Source organism: Colletotrichum chrysophilum (assembly GCF_026319265.1).
Source record: "Colletotrichum chrysophilum strain AFK26 chromosome Unknown scaffold_45, whole genome shotgun sequence".
Lineage (NCBI taxonomy): Eukaryota > Fungi > Ascomycota > Sordariomycetes > Glomerellales > Glomerellaceae > Colletotrichum > Colletotrichum chrysophilum.
In genome coordinates, this window is record NW_026517332.1 from 182,825 (window position 1) to 203,057 (window position 20,233).

At 54.7% G+C, this 20,233-nt stretch overlaps 5 protein-coding genes across 5 annotated transcripts; 2 read left to right on the top strand and 3 right to left on the bottom strand.

Annotated features, from left to right (window-relative positions):
• Positions 1 to 286: 286 nt before the first annotated feature.
• Positions 287 to 1,135, top strand: COL26b_006241 (uncharacterized protein; the record flags this gene model as incomplete). The annotated part of the gene is made up of 1 exon (XM_053179064.1): positions 287 to 1,135. One exon carries the CDS (start codon positions 287 to 289, stop codon positions 1,133 to 1,135), a length of 849 nt encoding a protein of 282 aa, XP_053037005.1.
• A 3,553-nt stretch (positions 1,136 to 4,688) lies between these two features.
• Positions 4,689 to 9,338, top strand: ZRA1_1 (ZEB2-regulated ABC transporter 1; the record flags this gene model as incomplete). The annotated part of the gene is made up of 4 exons (XM_053179065.1): positions 4,689 to 6,664; positions 6,715 to 6,874; positions 6,927 to 7,450; positions 7,499 to 9,338. The coding sequence occupies 4 exons, from the start codon at positions 4,689 to 4,691 to the stop codon at positions 9,336 to 9,338; spliced, it is 4,500 nt and encodes a 1,499-aa protein (XP_053037006.1).
• Positions 9,339 to 9,830: 492 nt separating this feature from the next.
• COL26b_006243 (uncharacterized protein) lies at positions 9,831 to 10,781 on the bottom strand (the record flags this gene model as incomplete). Its single annotated transcript, XM_053179066.1, has 1 exon — positions 9,831 to 10,781. One exon carries the CDS (start codon positions 10,779 to 10,781, stop codon positions 9,831 to 9,833), a length of 951 nt encoding a protein of 316 aa, XP_053037007.1.
• Positions 10,782 to 11,710: 929 nt separating this feature from the next.
• On the bottom strand, positions 11,711 to 13,843 carry COL26b_006244 (uncharacterized protein; the record flags this gene model as incomplete). Its single annotated transcript, XM_053179067.1, has 1 exon — positions 11,711 to 13,843. One exon carries the CDS (start codon positions 13,841 to 13,843, stop codon positions 11,711 to 11,713), a length of 2,133 nt encoding a protein of 710 aa, XP_053037008.1.
• A 1,957-nt stretch (positions 13,844 to 15,800) lies between these two features.
• COL26b_006245 (uncharacterized protein) lies at positions 15,801 to 16,539 on the bottom strand (the record flags this gene model as incomplete). Its single annotated transcript, XM_053179068.1, has 2 exons — positions 15,801 to 15,983; positions 16,066 to 16,539. 2 exons carry the CDS (start codon positions 16,537 to 16,539, stop codon positions 15,801 to 15,803), a joined length of 657 nt encoding a protein of 218 aa, XP_053037009.1.
• Positions 16,540 to 20,233: the final 3,694 nt, after the last annotated feature.

A 20,233-nucleotide genomic window follows, 5' to 3' on the forward strand; every position in this document is an offset into this window, starting at 1 on the left:
AAGTGAAGTTATCGCCGTGTGGCTTCACCAATGACTAGGACTTGGGATCTGACATACAGCAGCCACAACAGCCTAAACGATTTGCGTCCTTCTCATGGCCATGGATATGGAGTGAGTTTTGTATTAAAGATGATGGTTTTCCCTCAGAAATTGAATTTCCCAGCATCATCACTCTCACTTACAGCTCTTACCTTGTATACTCAAGCCAAGCTACATAACAACCCTTGAATCTTTTACCAGTCAAACAGCTTATCGCAGACTACTCCTAGAATCATCCCAAATCAAAATGGAATCTCCAGTCTGGTTCATCACTGGCGCCTCTTCAGGTTTTGGCTTCGAAATCGCCAAGGAGGCCCTCGCTCGCGGCCACAAGGTCATCGCGACCGCGCGAAACCCGTCCAAGATTTCTGCTCTCGCCTCCTCGGGTGTTGACCTGCTCCCCTTGGACGTCACCGCCGACGAGGCTTCTGTCACCGACACTGTCAACAAGGCCTTCGCACTCCACGGTAAAGTCACCCACGTCATCAACTCTGCCGGCTACGTCCTCGACGGCACGGTCGAGGAGGCCGATGCCAAAGAAGCCTTCGATCAATTCAACACCAACGTTCTCGGCACTCTGAAAGTCTGCCGTGCCGCTGCTCCTCACTTGCGAGCTCAGGGCTTCGGCGTCGTTGTCAACATTGGCAGTCTTGGCACCTGGGAGAGCTGCGCTGCTGCCGGGCTGTACTGCGCAACGAAGGCGGCCGTGAGCAACCTGACGGAAGCCTTCCGCGATGAACTCAGCCCATTCGGTGTTGACGTCTGCGCGCTCGAACCAGGCTACTTTCGCACCGGATTCCTCAACCCTGGCGCTCGCATCAAGGCCAAGGTAGACTTGGATGCGTACCAAACTGGCCCCGCTGGCAACTACAAGAAGTTGCTCAACGATGCAGACAACCATCAGCCTGGTGATCCAGTCAAGGGAGCCCATGTCGTTGTGGACGTTTTCACCAAGTCTGGTGTTGCTGGGGGTAGAGAGATCCCCATCAGACTGGTTCTTGGTACAGACTGCCTGGCTGCGGTGCGGAAGAAGTGCCAGGAGACGCTTGCGTTGATGGATGAGTGGGAGTCGATCACGACCACGACTGACTTTTAGACGAAGCACATCGTAATAGTTGGTTGTCAGGATGGAACATCTAAAACTATATTTCGGGTTATCTCATAATATAATATGTGTCTACGATCATCTCAGGGCTTTTCTTCCCAGTGTTAAGTGGATGCTGCCATGAAATTTCAACTCATTTACTTATTGAACCTTTTGGAACTGAAGACGCCCGCTTAACTTGACCTTTGGAAGATCGTGTCAAGTTTCTGGGCCCTTGAAGCTCAATGACAAGAAAGGGAAAGTGATTCTCACGTGGTATCTCGTGTGTAAGTTGTGCTTGTTTGAAATTTCTGGCAAAATAATGAAACGATTCCTGTCATCCAAGCAGGTAATTCTACTTTATTGAGCAAATTCAATACTTGCTTTCCACGCCCATTATCCTCCTTATCTACTGTGTAAAGTCAAACTTGAAGATACATCGCCGAAAATGAGCACTGCAGATAAACACCACAAAGGGCGTCACGCATGCAAACCTTGAGCAATGGATAAAATCCTTAAGAGATCAAGACAACACAACATATCATTGATATTGAAGCACTGAGATTGATACTTTTGTCTCTTCTACAAGTTTCAATACATGATATATGCAGCTTTCTGCGGCAAGGGCATGGCAAACATTTACAGAAATCGTATATTGCGCATTTTTTCCACGCAAGAAGGGGGAAATAACACTACCGGAATGTTTACGGTACTTCCGAAGCTGTGATACTTGATGTATGGATGGTGTACCTGAAACATAAAAATGTTCTACTCTACTAACTTTCACAGCTAATGATCTAATCGAGTGCTGCCTTATGTTCAAAAGTGTGACAGAGAACACAGATTCTAGCGATATCAAATATACAAATCTACAATTCAGTGTTGAAAATCGTTGCGCGGCCTAATACCTGCCCACTTGAGATCGAGACAAGCTCGGGCAAAGTGTATTATCTTCTCAAGGTATAAAGAGCAGTTCTTCGATCGATATTGCTTGTTAATTCCTCATTTAATCTCAACCAGGAATAAAGATTCAACTCTTCTTGTAGTTGAACTTTGAACTTGGGAATAGTAAAAGGAACCAACCAGCGTTGAGGTAAACCTGGGAAAACCCTCACGTTCGACACATATGATTGGTCTGTTCGTAATTTGACATGTACCGGACAAAGTCCTTGACATTACGAGGTTCATCACGTCTAAATATACGATTGTACGTCCATACACAAGGACTCTCAGCGGACCGGTGTACATGTGTGGGCAAGATCAATCAGAAAGCAGGGTAGCTGGAATGCTCAGAGACTGGCCCTGATCATGGCGACCTTCAACTTGAGCTGATATCGATTATGAGAAAGTTGCAAAAGCAAACAAGACCAACGAATCCTACCTCAGCATTGGTTTCTGGGGTCAGTGACATGTTTTTGAATCAGGGTTGGTTAAGCAGGTGATGTGGCTCGCGCGCGCGGGGCAAAATGACGGAATTCGCAAAGAGGCCCTCGCACTTCGGACTCCCATTTCGTTTATCAGCCGGTCGAAAAGGGGAATCTTTCTGCGCTGGGAAAATGCCGTGTCGGACCCCGTTCGGTCGAGCAGATCAATTTGGAGCATCCCGTCATCCGTTTCGGCTGGTACTGCGTCCGCCGCAAGATCTGCTCCGTTGCCGCTTCGGGTGCAAGGGATCACCCGAAAAGACTTTCCCGAGACGGGGTCCTACGGTTGTACTGATAAGGCCGTCGGGTGGGATGCCCAAATCCTAGCGTCAGGAGAAATGACACCGAGACAGCATGTTCTAGAAACCGCCAGGGGGCTTTGACGAAAGATCCAATCGAAGCTGTTCCGGAAGAAACCCACGTCTGAGCCGCAGGCAAAATGGAGGCCTGGGGACCTCTTGGAGACCCGTCTGCCAGAGTAAGATTCGTCGTCCCGCCAAAATGACCCAGGTACTGCGTGTCGTAAATCTCTTCTCGGGTTTAAGAGTGCGTTGACCCCGGCCCCTCTTGTCAATGACGAATTTGACCTAGGTAACATCCCCTTGCCGGCAGCTGAAGCCGTGGGGACGACTCCTTTGGTGAACCCTAATATGAGCCATACGCAAGGTTGATATCTGATCGAGGGGCACAACCCCTGGAAGTGATATCGAAAGGTGGTGTCCCGAAGGAGAAAGGCCGGCAGACCCACTCATGCGCCGCTCGTAGCGGCATCACGGCTTACAAATGGAGGGAGGCGCCCTTTGCGGTGTTGCAAGCGGACCCCGAAGGGATGGAGCTTTTCTCCTAGAGCGAAAGGCTGTGATTAGGCAAAGAGTTGAGAGCCCGGACTGGTGCACTCAGGGGGCAGTCCCTGCCACACCCGCCGCCGTGCATGTAGCGAGTGTTGTTGAGTCAACTGGCGGACTGAGACGGTCTTTCGCATTCGCGTTGCATATTTGTACTTTTGTACTTCCCGTAAATCGACCATGTGAATCGAGACTGGATGAGGTGTAAGTGAATGTAACGGTAGAAGGGAAAGATAGAATAGTCAGGGAATTCCCACTTAACCTTGGCTCCCATTTGTGATATTGAAGATATTGAGAAGCCCGCGTCAATGAACCAATTGAGCACCCATCCTTGGGGTTACTCCAAAATCGAGCGTGAAACTTGACGGGTGTAAGTGTTTGCCAGACAATCGGGTCCGGACCCAACAGACAGCAAGTGTGGATAGCGGTGCGGCACGCGTGCAAGCACGTCCAAGAAATAAAGATCAAACGAACTGGTGGTCCTTTTAAAGGCCACTGCCGGGAGTCAGGTTGGATTTAGACGTTGGGGAATCTGGACTTCTCGGTAAAAATACGGGGTCAGCGGCGTCCGCGTCGGGGCACTTGAGGACCCCGATCGTCCGCCCGCGCGGACCCACACCCACCTTCCGCCTCCTGGACGACATGGCGGGCTTTTTACGTGAGGATCATCGCCAAGGCGGCCCGCCTCTATCGAGACCCATCCCACTTACACGCAGTCCAGGCAAGGCTTGCAGACAACCAACAACATGCAGGCATTTTCAAGACCAGGTTCACGTCCAGCTGCAGCAAACAACACATGGCCCCCTTTACTACGTCAAAAGCGTGAGATTTGGCTCATTCGGCGCACGGAAGACCCGGGGCGCTGGATCCAAATTGACAGCCCGGATTTTGAGATGGACCCCTTACGTATTATGGACCGTGGACCTACGGGGACCAGAGACACTCCGTGATGCTCATGATAAATCTAGAACTAGCCTTATTATACATGCCATGTTTCAAGTCTTCAGGCACATCTCTGCTTGCTTTTCCTCTTAACCTTACACAACTTACACTACTTTAAAGTCCTCTTAACAGGCCTTCTTCCTAATTACCTTATTGTTTACTTGAAGGCTGTCTACGGCACGTCGAGCGCACACCTGGTTGATGCTGATCGGTGAGCTTCGCTGCCTTCTCACGTGCGATGTGGAGGATCCAGGACTGACATTATACTTCCAGGGTAGCAAGATACACTTGCAGCCGCTCCATCAGCCAGACGCCCCTTTCCAATCAAACGACTATCGTACATAATATCACATCATGTCTGCGCCAAACATCCCCTTCAATAACGACCACACGGCGCGTGTGGCCGGAGACACTGGGAGCCAGAAGACCTTTGTCAACGAGCACGACGCCATTTCAACATCGAACGAGAAGCCCCCGGTTTCGAAGGCGGTTGAGAGCAGCTCCTCTGCGTCGACTTCAGATGAGGATGGAAACGACACCGAGTTGGAACGCCGCCATTCCATCGTTCAGGAACTCGCCCGAGAGTACACCCGGCACTCAGCAGTAAACATTGGCGACAACAACCACGCTCTATTTGGCAGTGATGATGTTGACAGCCCACTCAACCCTCATGGTTCGAAATTTAACGCCCGCAAGTGGGCAAAGACTCTCGCCAACGTGACGAATGAGCACGGTTCTGGGTTTCGCAAGGCGGGTTTCGCGTTCCAGAACCTAAATGTTTTCGGTTACGGCCAGGAGACGGATTACCAAAAGGATGTCGGCAACGTTTGGTTGGAGCTTCCCAGTATCACCCGCAAACTCACCTTAAAGACGGGAGGTCAGCGTCGCATCGACATTCTTCGCGATTTCAACGGTGTTGTTGAGGCAGGTGAAATGCTCGTTGTCCTAGGACCTCCTGGATCTGGCTGCTCGACCTTCCTCAAGACCATCGCCGGCGAGACCAACGGCATCTACACCGACGAGCGCGCCTACTTCAACTACCAGGGTATCTCCGCCAAGGAACTCCACAAGCACCACGCCGGTGATGCCATCTATACCGCTGAAGTCGATGTGCACTTCCCTCAGCTTTCTGTCGGCGACACGCTCACATTCGCTTCGCGGGCACGCTGCCCTCGCAACCTCCCTCCCGGCATCACCAGCGCCCAGTACTGCGACCATCTCCGCGACGTTGTCATGGCCATGTACGGCATCAGCCACACTATCAACACTCGTGTGGGCAACGAATACATCCGTGGCGTTTCCGGTGGTGAGCGTAAGAGAGTAACCATCGCGGAAGCCACCTTGGCCAACGCACCCTTGCAGTGTTGGGATAACTCCACGAGAGGTCTCGACTCAGCCAACGCCGTCGAGTTCTGCAAGACCCTCCGCTTGCAGTCAGAGCTTTTCGGCCAGACCTGTGCCGTCTCGATCTACCAGGCGCCTCAGAGCGCGTACGATCTTTTCGACAAGGTTCTCGTCCTCTACGAGGGTCGTCAGATTTTCTTCGGCCGCACCACCGACGCCAGACAGTACTTCATCAACCTCGGTTTCGAGTGCCCCGCGCGCCAGACGACACCCGACTTCCTCACCTCGATGACTGCGCCTTCCGAGCGTGTTGTGCGTCCTGGATTCGAAGGTCGTGTGCCCCGCACCCCTGATGAGTTCGCCCAATGCTGGAATGCCAGTCAGGAGTGCCAGAACCTGAAGGGAGAGATCGAGCAGTACAAGAGCGACCACCCTATCGACGGTGTCGACGCCCAGGCGTTCAGAGAGCAGAAGCAGTCCGTTCAGGCCAAGAACCAGCGCCTCAAGTCCCCGTACATCTTGTCATATGGTCAGCAAGTCAAACTCTGTCTCTGGCGTGGCTTCAAGCTTCTCAAAGGCAGTCCCGGCTTAACACTATTCGCCCTGATTGCCAACTCTTGCACTGCTCTCATCATGTCGTCCCTGTTCTACAACCTTTCGGAAACCACCAGCTCGTTCTACAATCGATCCGCCGTTCTCTTCGTCGCCATTCTCGCCAACGCCTTCTCTAGTGCCCTGGAAATTCTCACGCAGTACGCGCAAAGACCGATTGTCGAGAAGCACACCCGCTATGCCTTCTATCACGCCTCCGCTGAGTCCTTCTCTTCCGTCCTGGTCGACATGCCGTACAAGATCCTGAACACGATTTGCTACGACTTGATCATCTACTTTATGACAAACCTGAACCGCGAGCCTGGAAACTTCTTCTTCTTCCTGTTCACGACCTTCCTGATGGTGCTTGCCATGTCTGGTCTGTTCAGATCAATGTAAGTTCCAATCGTGTCTCGCAATGACACTTGAAGCTAACGTCAAACAGCGCCTCTCTGTCCCGCACTATGTCACAAGCCATGGTCCCCGCCTCGATCTTGATTCTGGCTCTGGTCATCTTCACCGGTTTCGTCATTCCTGTCGACTACATGCTTGGCTGGTGCCGATGGATCAACTATCTGGACCCTGTGGCCTACGGTTTTGAAGCGGTAAGCTCAACTACTTGCAGGCATCAGAAACGCAGACTGACCCAAGTTTCAGCTTATGATCAACGAGTTCCACAACCGCGAGTTTGAGTGCGGTGCCTTCGTCCCCAGTCCCCTGCTCGAGGGCTATGAGAACGTCACCCTCGCCAACAGAGCATGCTCTACCGTCGGCGCCGTGCCCGGCCGTTCCACCGTTAGTGGTGACGCCTACATCGGATCTCAGTACAAGTACTTCAACTCGCACAAGTGGCGCAATGTCGGCATCCTCATCGCCTTCATAATCGGTCTCCACATGGTTTACTTCCTCGCCACTGAATATGTCTCTGCCAAGAAGTCCAAGGGCGAAGTCCTCGTCTTCCGTCGTGGCGTCGCCCCTCCTGCCAAGGGCAAGGACGATGTTGAGGCTTCCATGTCTGGACCTTCCGCCATTGTCGAGAAAGGTGGCAGAGGGGCTGGCTCCGACAACGAGGGTGCTATCCAAGCTTCCACCAGCGTCTTCCACTGGAACGATGTGTGCTACGATATCAAGATCAAGGGCGAGCCTCGCAGAATTCTGGACCACGTCGACGGTTGGGTCAAGTAAGTGATTCTGAAGCTGATATGCCAACGTCAACTAACATCTGCCAGGCCTGGAACTCTGACGGCTCTCATGGGTGTTTCCGGCGCCGGAAAGACGACTCTACTCGACTGCCTCGCTGATCGTGTCTCCATGGGTGTTATTACAGGAGAGATGCTTGTTGACGGAAAGATTCGCGACCAGTCCTTCCAACGCAAAACCGGTTACGTCCAGCAACAGGATCTCCATCTCGAGACCAGCACTGTTCGTGAGGCTCTGGAGTTTAGTGCTCTGTTGCGCCAGCCCGCCACTACCCCTAAGGCCGAAAAGTTGGCCTATGTTGACGAAGTCATCAAGCTCTTGGATATGCAGGAATACGCTGACGCCGTCGTTGGTGTCCTTGGCGAGGGATTGAACGTCGAACAACGCAAGCGCCTCACGATCGGTGTGGAATTGGCCGCAAAGCCACCCCTCCTTCTCTTCGTCGACGAGCCCACTTCTGGCTTGGATTCTCAAACCTCGTGGGCTATCCTGGACCTTCTCGAGAAGTTGTCCAAGGCTGGCCAGTCTATCCTGTGCACCATCCATCAACCGTCCGCCATGCTGTTCCAACGCTTCGACCGCTTGCTGTTCCTCGCTAAGGGCGGTAGAACTGTCTACTTTGGAGAAATCGGAGAAAACTCGCACACCCTTACGTCGTACTTCGAGAGAAACGGAGCCCCCAAGTGCCCCGACGGCGCCAACCCTGCCGAATGGATGCTTACAGCCATCGGAGCCGCCCCTGGATCAAGCACCGAGACCGATTGGCACCAGGCATGGAGATCTAGCCCCGAGTACCAGGCCGTTCAGGACGAGCTCCAGCGTCTCAAGTCCGAGGGCGCATCCCACATTGACTCTCAGGAAGACCAGAAGGCCTCCTTCCGCGAGTTCGCCGCCCCCCTCTGGGACCAGCTCCTCATTGTCACCCGCCGTGTGTTCCAGCAGTACTGGCGCACGCCCTCGTATATCTACGCCAAGTTCATCCTCTGCTGCTCCGTCGCCCTCTTTATCGGTCTTGTCTTCCTCAACGCCCCACTCAGTATCCAGGGTCTCCAGAACCAGATGTTCGCCATCTTCAACATCCTGTCCATCTTCGGTCAGCTGGTGCAGCAACAAATGCCGCATTTCGTGACGCAGCGCTCGCTCTATGAAGTCCGTGAACGGCCGTCCAAGACGTACAGCTGGAAGGTCTTCATGCTGTCGCAGGTCGTCACCGAGATCCCCTGGAACTCGCTCATGTCCGTCTTCATGTTCATCTGCGTCTACTACCCCGTCGGCCTCTGGGAGAATGGCGACCCGAGCCAGCGCAGCGAGCGCGCCGGTCTCATGTGGCTCCTCTTCTGGCAGTTCCTCATCTTCACCTGCACCTTCGCACACGCCTGCATCGCCATCACGGAGACGGCTGAAATGGGCGGTAACCTGGCAAACATGCTGTTCATGATGTGTCTGCTGTTCTGTGGTGTCCTCGCCAGCCCCCAGCAGATGCCTGGCTTCTGGATCTTCATGTACAGAGTGTCACCGTTCACATACCTGATATCATCCATCCTATCCACTGGTCTGGCCAACTCCCAGGTTACCTGCTCCGGTAATGAGTACATCCACTTCAACCCGCCCGCCAACGACACCTGCGCGACCTTCATGAAGGGATACATCGACCAAGCCGGAGGATACCTCCTGAACCCCGATGCCACAACCGACTGCAGCTTCTGCTCTATCGCCGACACCAACGTCTTCCTCACACAAATCAGCTCCAACTTTGACAACAGATGGCGCGACTTCGGCATCGGCATGGTGTACATTGTCTTCAACATTGCCGCCTCCCTGTTCCTCTACTGGCTGGTCCGCATGCCAAAGAAGAGCAAGAAGGCCTAAGCCAACACTCTCTCCCTCTCTCTCACACACAACATCACGACACAAGGATTCCACTACGCAGCACACAGTCTGCGATCATCACAAACAACTTCTTCTCTTTCTCTAATGTCACCTTTTTCTCCCTCAAAGAATATTACTGCATATGTATGATGGGCATCATAGATGTTTCCTTAAAGTCTGGGTTATGGATTACATGGGCTAGAATTGTCGCAAGATCATTTTGTAGCATTCAATAAACTGAGCATCTCACGAATGAAATAAGTCTGACTGGATTGACGAGGGATGTTTCGTGGAGTCCAATGACAACTCATTGGACTTGGTAATCACAAAGCCCGCCTACTAAAACCCGTGTCTTCCTGTAGTTTGTTTTACGAGGCCGTTAACCCTTTCCCCGCTGTACACCCATGCTCAGGAACGTAGCCCATCGTTGCGTTGTCACGCCACCCCTGAACGTTATCAGAAAGCCAACCCAATGCCTCACCCAACCTGCAATCACCACCTCACCTGAGCCACGAGAACTTCACCAACAATCCGTCTATACACGTTCCGTTGACGGTGGGTTCTTCTCGTATCGATGCTCCCTATCCACTCCCTCACCACGGCGATGAAGTCCCAAGCAGTCAAGCCCCTCTTGTGAGCGCCTATAACAGGCGGGTCCCGCCTCTCCACTAACCTGAACCCGTTCGCGGAGAAATGACTATAGGTTTCCAGCTTTGCGTGAGGCGGGAAAGTCGCGTCGTGCTCGATCACGTAGATATTTGGGCTGTCGCAGCCCCACAAGCCAGGGAGGTCTCTCCAGGACTTGGTGGCCCTCGCCGCTACGAGGCGCAGGAACAGCGAGCGCGGGCCCGGCATCTCCATCAGCTCCGGTATCGTCTGCGTATTCGGGTCAAAGGCCCACGAGTCGTCGTACTCGAAGACGATCGCCTCGCGGAAGGCAAATGTGGACTGGTTTCCTATATATCCCAGGTCTCGGACGGCCTGTGCTTCGTCTACGTAGAGATCTTGAGGGACTCGGAAGCAGACCAGGTCTCTGTCCGGGAAAGTCGCAAAGGGTGCGTCGACGCCGTCAACCCTCACGTTACGGATTCCAATGGCCTCTGGTTTGTCATAAGCTCGGTCGGGGTACGGAAGCCGTCGAGGGTAGCGTTTGGAGAAGTACTGGCTGATGGCGCTTCGCGACTCTCGACACGCGCTCCAGAGGCCGTAGTCCGCGGCATACGCGGACGGGTTCCCGTGAAGCCACCGAGAGCCCGGGTGTGTGGCGGGCGTGAAGGTGGATGGTGCCGCAAAGAACTTTCTTCCCGAGGCGTTGGCAGGCTCTTTCTCTTCTTGTACGGAAAAGAAGTGAGCGCCGCGCATTTGCGGACTGATGGCCAGCTTCCAAATCGGCCAACGCAACTCGGGAGGAAGCTCTCGGAAGAGGGTGAAGGTCGAAGACATTTTACTTGTGAAAGTGAGATATTCTGTAACGTGATAGTGAACTGGATAAGACGATGCGTTAAGAACTTGCGAGCCCGCGGAACTTATACACCCGAGGACTCGGTAACGGGCACCCGGAAGGAAGGTTCAGGTTTTTCATGGTTGCTGAGGGACGGACTCTACTTCTTACTGCTGTCATGCTGCTGTCACAGTTCTTGGCCGTCTATAAAACTCGGCTTCAAACGAGACGAAATAGAGAAATTTGTAAAAGCGATACTGATGGAAAGACTCTGGCTTTACCCAAAGCCAGAAGATTTTGTACCGAAATACATCCGTTTTCACACGTTCTGTATCGAATTGTTAGTAACGGATAAGGTCTTTGGTATCACCAGCTACGTTCTCATTGCAGTCATGCAGACTTTCGTGGAAGCCATAAATGATACCCACACGACACCACCTTAGCGGCATTTTCCTCCAACTTGGTTCTGAAGTAACATATTGCTTAGGATCCGTGATGTAACACTTTAAATATCAGGCCAGGCAGCGTTTCCTCCATCTCCAGTTAATACGCACCCATCCGGCGAGACTTCGACGACCGATAGCGGCGGCTTGCAGTCTTGTTGTAAAGGGGGAAGTAGAGGCCAACTTCCCAATCGCAGTCTTGCAGTGTTTTGTTGCCTTCAAGGGACACGTTTCAATAGTCCTCGGACGCAGCCATGCCTCTATGAGGCGTGACCTCCTCACAGCTCATAGCATTGCAGCGAACACAGACTCATGTAGAATCATTAAACATTTCATCTACTCATATGTCTATCCATCAAAGGGGGAAAGCGCAACGCAAGCGAATGGGTATAAAGCAGCTTCCAAAAACACAAGTCCAGCCCGCCCATGATCCAAACCCTTTTCGATCCTGATCCCAACACCCCAAACCTTCAGCAGCACAGCGTCAACTAAACGCCCCCAGCAGCCCTCTCCTCCCTCGTCCTCTCCTCGGCCAGAGGTTCCATCGCCGGCTCCCCCTCCCTCTGGCCCCTAGGCTCGCTCGGCTGCAGGTTCAGCTTGCGCATCAGCTTCACCGCGGCCCGGTTCTCCTCCCGCTCCTCGGCCTCCTTCTCGAGCACCTTGCGCTCCTTGGCCGCGCTCTCGCTCTTGTCCATCTCGTCCTCCTCGCGCTTCTTGAACTCCTCGGGCGCAACGATCTTCTCCTTCTTTAGCGACAGCTTCTCGAGCGCCTTCTTGCTCTTCTGGTGCGACTTGACGTACACCTCGAGCCCGACGAGCACCGCGTACGACTTGGAGATGGACACGTGCGACGTGTCGACGCCGGCCTCCTTGAGCGACTTGACGAACGCGCGGAAGTTCGACGCCGGCGGGCGGTAGTGCCCGCTCAGCGGCGACAGGCTCGACAGCCGCCCGTTCTTGATCTTGATCAGCCCCGCCGCCGAGATGCGGCTGCCCTGCAGGAAGCTCGAGTGCTGGAAGGCGCCCGACGCCTTGATGCCGACGTACAGCCGGAAGCTCGTGTCCGCGACGAAGATCCACGTGTTCTTCTTAACGGACTTGCGGAGCAACTTGTTGAAGACGGTCGTCGCCGAGATGTGCGAGACCTTCTTCATCCCCGTCGCGCCGTCGAACTCGGGCGTCGCGTACTTTGCGGCGCGGTCGGCTTCGAGGGCCGACTCGACGGACGACTCGGAGCGGCTGTCGTCAACGTCGCGGCCCTCGGGGGGAGGGAGGTTGGTCTGCGACCACGCGGGCGTGGGGTCGTCGGCCGGGACGATGCCGTGGACGCTGTCCTTGTAGGACTCGGTGGTGTCGATGCGCTCGCCGTTCTTCGCCCAGGTAAGCCGCCCCTCGGAGTCGACTTGCACCAGGTAGTACTGTCTCTCCTCTCGTGACAGGTATCTGACCTGCTCTCTCTCGAGTCGATCGCGCGGACACGCCTCCATCTCGACGTTCTTGCCGCCACCATAGTCCAGCCAGTAAAAGAAGTTCTCATTCGTGTCCGACTTCTTCCATTCCTCGTGGTACACGCGCAGGTTGCTGCCGTAGCGGTGCTTAAGGTCGACCATCTCGAGGAAGTACTGCAGACCCATCATCTTGGAATCCTTCTTGCGCTTCTCGATGGCCTCGTCGCGTCGTTTCCGCCGCTCGGCTCTCTGCTCGGGCGACTCTGTAGAATCATCCGACGAGGACGAGGATTCGGCCTCGGAGTCGGTGTCGTCGTGGCCGGCGCGCCGCGCTATGGTCGCCGCTTTCCTCCAGTTGTCCCGCGCCGTCGTCGGTTTCATACCGCCATCCGAGTCCCGCGACAGCACACTATGCTCGTCGCCGCCGTTGACAGACAATGCCGCAGAGCTCTTTGCCCTCGGCCTGTTCATCTCGCGAAACCGCATCTCTTCGATGGCCGACATCCACCTCGTCGTCGGATCCAGCCCGAAGCCCTTCATCTCTCGCCTCACTCTATAGCCACGGTAATTGCGCTGGATGAGCGCCGCGGCATTCTTCATCGCTTCACTGTCGCTCCTATTTCTTGTTGTTGGCGACTTCAGAGGCGCCTCGACCCCGGCCCCGGCATCTTCAGAGTGCCGGGGCGAATGCGACTGCTGGCTCTGCATCGATCTCCTCTTGGAAGTGCGGTGTGTGAGTTTGATTTCCTCCTCGCGCTCGCGCTGCACCTCTGCAATCTTTTCGAATTCGTCGCGCGACGGCGGGACGAGGCTGTCCATGTACTCCTGTCGCGAACTGAGGTTGGTGCTGGTGTGGGACTGCGCGAGCGAGCAAGTGTCGTCACTCTGCGCCGCCGTTGCAGAAAAGTTGCAATCTGGGTGGTGGGAAATGGAATCCTCAGCGGACGATCTTGGCACGGGAGGGCTCGCCGGCGGGGTAATTGCGGCGCAGGAAACGTGCTGGTGCTGCTGGTGCTGCTGGTGCTGTAGAGGAGCGGTCCTTTGGGGTCCAGATTCGTCGTCCTTTTGAGTGTTTAGTTGGTGCTCGTGCTGCAGCTGTTCAGAAGCCGGTTCCTCTTCGGATTCGGGTCCGACGGCAGGATAGCGGCGGTTGCTGGGGTCGAATTTCGTCATCATGGCCGTTGCCGCTGTGGGCGCTGCAACGGCTGCGGCTGCTGCCAACGCTGCCACTGCGCCTACGTCTGCGGGGTCTGCCCGGTTGTGACGAAGGCGAAAGGAGAGGGATCTGGCCCGAGAGCCGGCTGGGGCGAGCATCCGGTCTTCTGATCGTTCCAAGTCGGAACTATGCTTTGGGTTGGTGGTGGTGGTGGTGGTAGTGGTGGTGCTTGGTTGGTGCCTCGTCGGGATGTAGGTGGTTGCGAAATCGAGGCGTATTGTTTGTAGACCGATGTTTCCAATGTTAAAGGCTGTTTTAGTGAGGCTGCAGCAGTGTAATGCGGGGGTCAATATGTGTCGTCTGGAGCTTGAACAAGAGTCTTTGAAGGTCGGCCAGTCATGGGTAATTATGGGGTTGAAGTAAGCATATCGAAGAGAAGGGGGCCAGATGTAGTAGATAAAGTACTGCGAAGATGGGCGAGTCGAGAACGCAGTCAAGAGCAGTCAAGAATCTGCCGAGACGGTTAGACCCTTTCCCAATCACTAAAATATATTAGAGCCGGTGGGAACGTTGAATAGGGTAGGATAGGAACGGTCGGCGTCCCCTTCTAGAAGAAGAGGAAATCTCAGGACAATAAACATCGCCCTGCATATACCACGGGCCATCCTTGTCAGCAAGCGGCTTGGGGGCGGGCTCGTTTCTCCATATTACCCAGCAAAGCAACAAGGTGTGTGCTGCTCAGCCGACGACTGCTGGCGTGTAAATGCTGGGCTGTGACGCAACCTAACACATTTCAGCACACTCGTTTGACCAAGAAGTTGAAAGAAACCCCGTGGGCGAAGACGGCGACGGGATGCGCTGATGTCTTCGGGATCCCGGATTGCCTCTGGGTGCGCGGCCGTGATGCGTAACTTGGTTCCTGCGGCCTCTTCTCCCGCCCGCAGTCCGTCTACTTGTTGAAGAAGGCGCCTGTGGCTTGTGCAGACCGAGAAAGCCAGTGAGATGCTATCCAGCCAACCCGATAGGCAACCTCGACTACCCAATCAGTCTAGGTGTGGCTGTCTAGACGAAAGGGCCAACGGAATAGACAGGGAAACCCCGAAATAGCAGGCCACGGCCACCTTACAGCTAACTAGCTCATCGGAAGAGAGAGGCATTGCTGGTAGACGATCTCTCAACCGCATGTCTGTTTTACGTACAGACTGAGACTAGGCTGCATTGGGCGCTCACGACGGTCTTGGTCCGCCTTGGAGGGACGCCAAACGGTCACCAACCCCCACCAAAAGTTTCCAGCCCTGTTAAACATTACGCGTCCTAGTCAGTCTTGCGGGGGAAATGCTCTCCAACCACGATCCTCGCCCAGCTGACAGCAAACACTCTGCCACCAGCAAAACCAACAAAGTAAGCACAGGGCACTTCACAGCCACGGCCCTGACCAGAAGGTCCAAAACGGCAGCTCATTCAGCTGTCTTCCTCGTTGCCCCACCTAAGCCCCCCCGCGGCCGCCGAGACTTCTGGCGGCAACGGCCTTGGCGGCCACCGATGAGGGACCCGCGATCTCGAAGGGGTTCACCGTTCAGTAATCGGGCGTTGAAGCCCTGAGGATCAGATATATTTTGGTCTCCTAGACGGAAACATTATCATTATTGTTCATTTGTTCATGATTCGGGTCAATCTCAGCCCGCTATATATGTGCAACGGGGCCCCCCGCTGGTTCGCAGACTTTTCTGCGCTGGAGACTGGGGGCCCGCCGCTGCGCCCCCGCGATCAGCTACGGCCATCTCCGTGCTGTGCTGCAGGAGCTCAGAAGATATACAAAAAAAAGGGTAAAAAATAGAGGATAGGTATGTAGACACTATGTTTATGAGAAGAGAAAGTCCTTGAGTACTGGCGACCCAGAGAACTCGGGATTCAACATTATACAACTGCCGCTTGTTAGCATCAACATTCGTCATGTCAGGGCTCCGAGATTTCCTACTTGAGAAAGTACTGCAGCCCCGATCTCCTCTTGTCGAGGAATCTGGGTCTGAATTTCGATATCACGCTCTTGGGCGGTAGAGGGGGCACCGCTGCCTCGAAATTGGGGAACGACGTGACGAGCTTCTCGCGAAGGTCATCAAACTCTGAGTATCGCTTGCGAATGTTCATATAGCTGCCCTGTTCACCTATTGTCAGCGTCGGGCCCAGCTGCAAGAAACCTCAAGCCTCGAGGTGGCCAAGGCCTGCGCAGGTCACCTACTTGTAGCGTTTCAACTCTGATGTTCCATACCACAAAAGCCCCAATGTTCGTCGCGCTGCCGTTGACTATGACATAGTCTGTGATCTCGACGCTCTTGGCCCAACACGCGCGGTTCCGGTCGTTTCCGTCGCTGGCTTCATTGTCGTGCATCGTGATCGCGCCGGCGGGCAGCACAGACTCGACCGAGATGTTGGAGACGGAGCGCTGGTGGTGATTGTTCAACCAGTACGGAGGCGACGTCACTGACGATGGGCTCGTCACCGACGACGCAGGGCCGCCCGAAGATGTCTCGTCGTCCTCCTCATCCCCGAATAATCCCCCGCGTGTACCATCATTGTTCTGGCGCGACAGCAAGCCCGCGATGGTTCCGTTCGACGTTGTGACCTTGGGCGAAGCTTTCGGATGGCTGCCGTTCAAGTCGGTGGCGGGGAAGGTGCCATTGGTGCGGAATTGGGATTCTATCGCCGAGTCCATGAATCCATGTGCGGAGCGGCCGCTACCTCATGGACGGGCGCCGTGGTCTTTTTCGTCTTCTCGATTGTGATTGCGGATCTCGGGAGAGTTGTGGCCTGGTGGTTTGCGCAGGTGCAAGTCCGTGTGTCTCGTTGCGTGAGAATAAGTGACGTATTGACGATGTCGAGGCCCAAGGGAACGAAAGACTTGTCTCGGGGCGCTTCTTAGACTCCGCGGTCCGGTTGGGTGGTAGGGTCCGCGTGGCTGTGCACCAATGGAATTGAGAGCGGGCTAGAAGCTACAAGTACTTGCTTGGCTAGCACTCGGCAGTCTGATTGTTGAGGCCGGCGATGCTACGTGCGGGCGGCAATTAGGTCGGGCCGTGGTATCGAGATGGCAAGCTGAGATTTGGCAGCAGGGGATCGGGAAATAAGGCTCGAAAATGAAGCGAAATAAGGTATGCAAGTTGATCACTGGCTAAGCCCAAGGTCGGGCGGGATCACAGTGCACAATTACAGCAATGCTTGGGGATGAAAGTTTGGGTGTTGTTTGTTTTGCGGTATCAAAACAATGGAAACAACAGCGAGAACGAGAGGCGCACCTACCATACCTAACCTTACCTACCACCAAACAAACGTTCGCTCCTTCCCTCTGGTAAGGTAGGTAAGGTAGGTATCTGGGATCATGTGTTGAAAGGGGAACCCCTCCCGCGGAAAGATACGCTTAGGTAAGGCAATTGCCGGATTCAAGGGTCCATTTCGAGTTAAATCCCCACGAATACGCGGGCAGGTGCGCATCGATTGCGATTGCCAATATCAGTTGAAAAGTCTGTTTGGTGCCATCAGACGACAGTCGAGTGGTAAGTGCGCGAGCTGCCATTGGATGAAAACTGCAGGTACCACCGCACGCTGCATATCACGGCACTCCCAAGCAAAGCCTGCAAAACACCAGCAGCAGGGAAGGATGTCTCCCAATGTTCGTTCATGAATGGGCACATCGCGTGTCTTATCTTGCTCGCCACGCATTGCTGGTCTCTCCATCATAGGCCGTTCTCGGGTCTCTGCTCAAAATAGACCAGCCCAGGAGTCCTAGCGAGGTGACACTGACGATTCACCAGGATGCCCCCCCAGAGTTTCGGTTGTGGCGCCTTGAAGAGAGGTGAACACTGGCAGCACGAGGGTCCAATCCAGATCCAACTCGACGCAAGCGCTGTTCCCCCGCGCCATGGCATCTTGGTCCAAGTCATCGGTGCGGATACGAAGCTGCAGAACCAAGACCCGAGTGGAGGTGGAGGAGTTGGAGGGTGCATCTCGCTGACCAGGGTCTTTGGGCTCCCAGGGCTCCTATTACGATCTGAACGTTGTCTACTCCGGTGCCCCCTCATTGGCGGTCAGGAAGCTTTCTCGGTACTTGCTGCAACCACGGCTGCCGCAACTGCGTGAAGCTAGAGGACTGCATCCGGTTCATCGCATCAGACGAGGAACCAACGATGGAGGAAGAAGAGGACGCATGCAAGTGCGGAAGTTGTTGACAGCTTGACACATCCAGTTGTGGCGGTATCTAGGGCTAAAACGTCCATCACGAACACGACAGTGTCTTCGCGACGTCCAACGGCTTTTTTCAGTTATTGATAGTCCCTTCGTGTCAGCGCCCGGCCTGACTTTGTTTCGACTGACTGCCACGCGGACTTTATGGGGGTTTTTGAACGGCGTGACACCGGACTGGGCTTCGGAGCCGTCATCAGCAAAGACACCACAACAACAGCTACAGCCCCGACAGGTGCCAGCCACCTTGGTTCTCCAACCTCTCTGTTCTTTTCACGCCGCGCTGTGCGTTTCCTTTTGGTGCCGTGTATCACTTTTCAAACAGTGGCCTCGCCCGAGGCACTCTAGACTGCAGGACTAGCTGCGTCGTTGACCTGCACAACGCCCGCGGGGGAGGGTTTCGATATGCAGAATACGAGTGGCGATCACTCCAGCGGGATAGCCGCAAACAGCGACATCAGCAAGGCAAAGGGGTGTCCAACATTGAGGAAAATGTTGGCGGTTGGAACAATCGGAGGCGGTTCCGCCAGGCCAAAGGGGGCGGCTGCACCAGCTCCTGTCTCGCGGCATCTGCATTTTGCAACTTGCAGGGCGATGGTGGTCTCGTAAAGTTGTGTGCTAAGAGGAGCCTGGAAGAGGGGTCTGGCCTGTTTGGCAGAAGTTTACTGCACGAGACCCGGACGCCGCCGCCGTCGCCGCCGTCTGGCCGCTGGGGTACTGCTGTTAGCCACAGGCACACGAACATCAGGCTGCTTGGGCGGGCAGGCAGAGGAGCCTTGGCTCCGATCACCGTCGAATTCGCCCGCTGGTGTTTCCGTTTTTATGGAGAGCAAGATAGTTCTAGTCTGTTCTGCAACCTCGTAATCAACAATGGGGCCGGTCATCCGATGTGCGAAAAAGCGGCATCCAAGTGGGAATTCGACTGACTTTGATAGTAGGGGAGTGAGTTGAGAACTGAGAAAACCCCCGGCTAGGGATTGGACTGGCTTGACCGACAAGTCAGACACGGAGTCTTCGTCAGGATGTCTCTCGCCGCACAGGATACGGGCGAGCGCGGGAATGCTGACTCCTGCTTTTAGCACCTATGCACAGCATGGACGGCACAGCGAGCGCGAGGCTGGAATTGGCCGTGGGTTGACAGGCATGGACGCAGAGCCGTTAGTGAACGGATCGCTGATCATTGATGGGATCAACAATTGTCAATGGCGATGGGCGGACAAGCCGGCCCTTTACTTCTAGCACCATCCTGATGTGGCCCGGGGCAGCATGTTAATGAGGAACGGCGAGGGAACTCGGGCCTTCCATCTCAACTGAACATGATGAGGGCATTTGCATTTGCGTCCGCATCCGCGTCTGCATCAAATGTCGGCATCAGCATTAGACATTTGCAGTGCAGACTGCCGCCGCAGACGAAGAGACGAACACTCTGAGAATATCGGTTTGTGGAGAGGAGATTCATCTCCGGGCAACAATGGACACCCGATCTCGCTAGCGGAGCGGGCAAAGCAATACTAACTGGCACCCTGGAGCATTTAGTGCCATCGGTGCTGCAGACAGAGTGCAGAGACCCTGGAAGCTGCGGAGTAACCTCGTCCAATCCCTGCCCAGAAGGTCGCTGAACCCTTCCATCCTCCACCCAAGCCTCAACTCCACCGAAAAAACAACACCAAGAAGCCCTGTCTGACCCTGGGCCACAACCCCCGAAAGAATATCACCCTGGCCTGGCACGTCGCCACGGCTGTTGGAGCCTCCTGACTGACCGACCTGCCTGAAGTTGAGGGATTGGCACTCTAGGGTATCTCTGAGCCGTCCAAATGCCGTCGTGGAGCGGGTCTTCGTACGAATCAGGGCAAACTGCCCATCCGTAGGTACCAAGGGGGGCCCAAGAGGGAGAATCAAACATGCCGTGCTGAGACGGAGGGGGAGAACCTACGGACACGGCCACTGTCTCTTGCCCATCAGAGACATCACATCTACCAAGGATACGGAGAAATCGGTACAGACTCCAGAGTCGACGATAGAATGGATGGATCCCAAGTGGTGACTCCACGAGTTTACGGTCACATTCTCAACTCAATGGTACGACGTCTCCATTCTGAGAAAAGTCGGCCTCGTGATTGGCAGTCGGCGAACAGACCCCGACAAACCCTGGCACTGTCCATCCAGCAGGA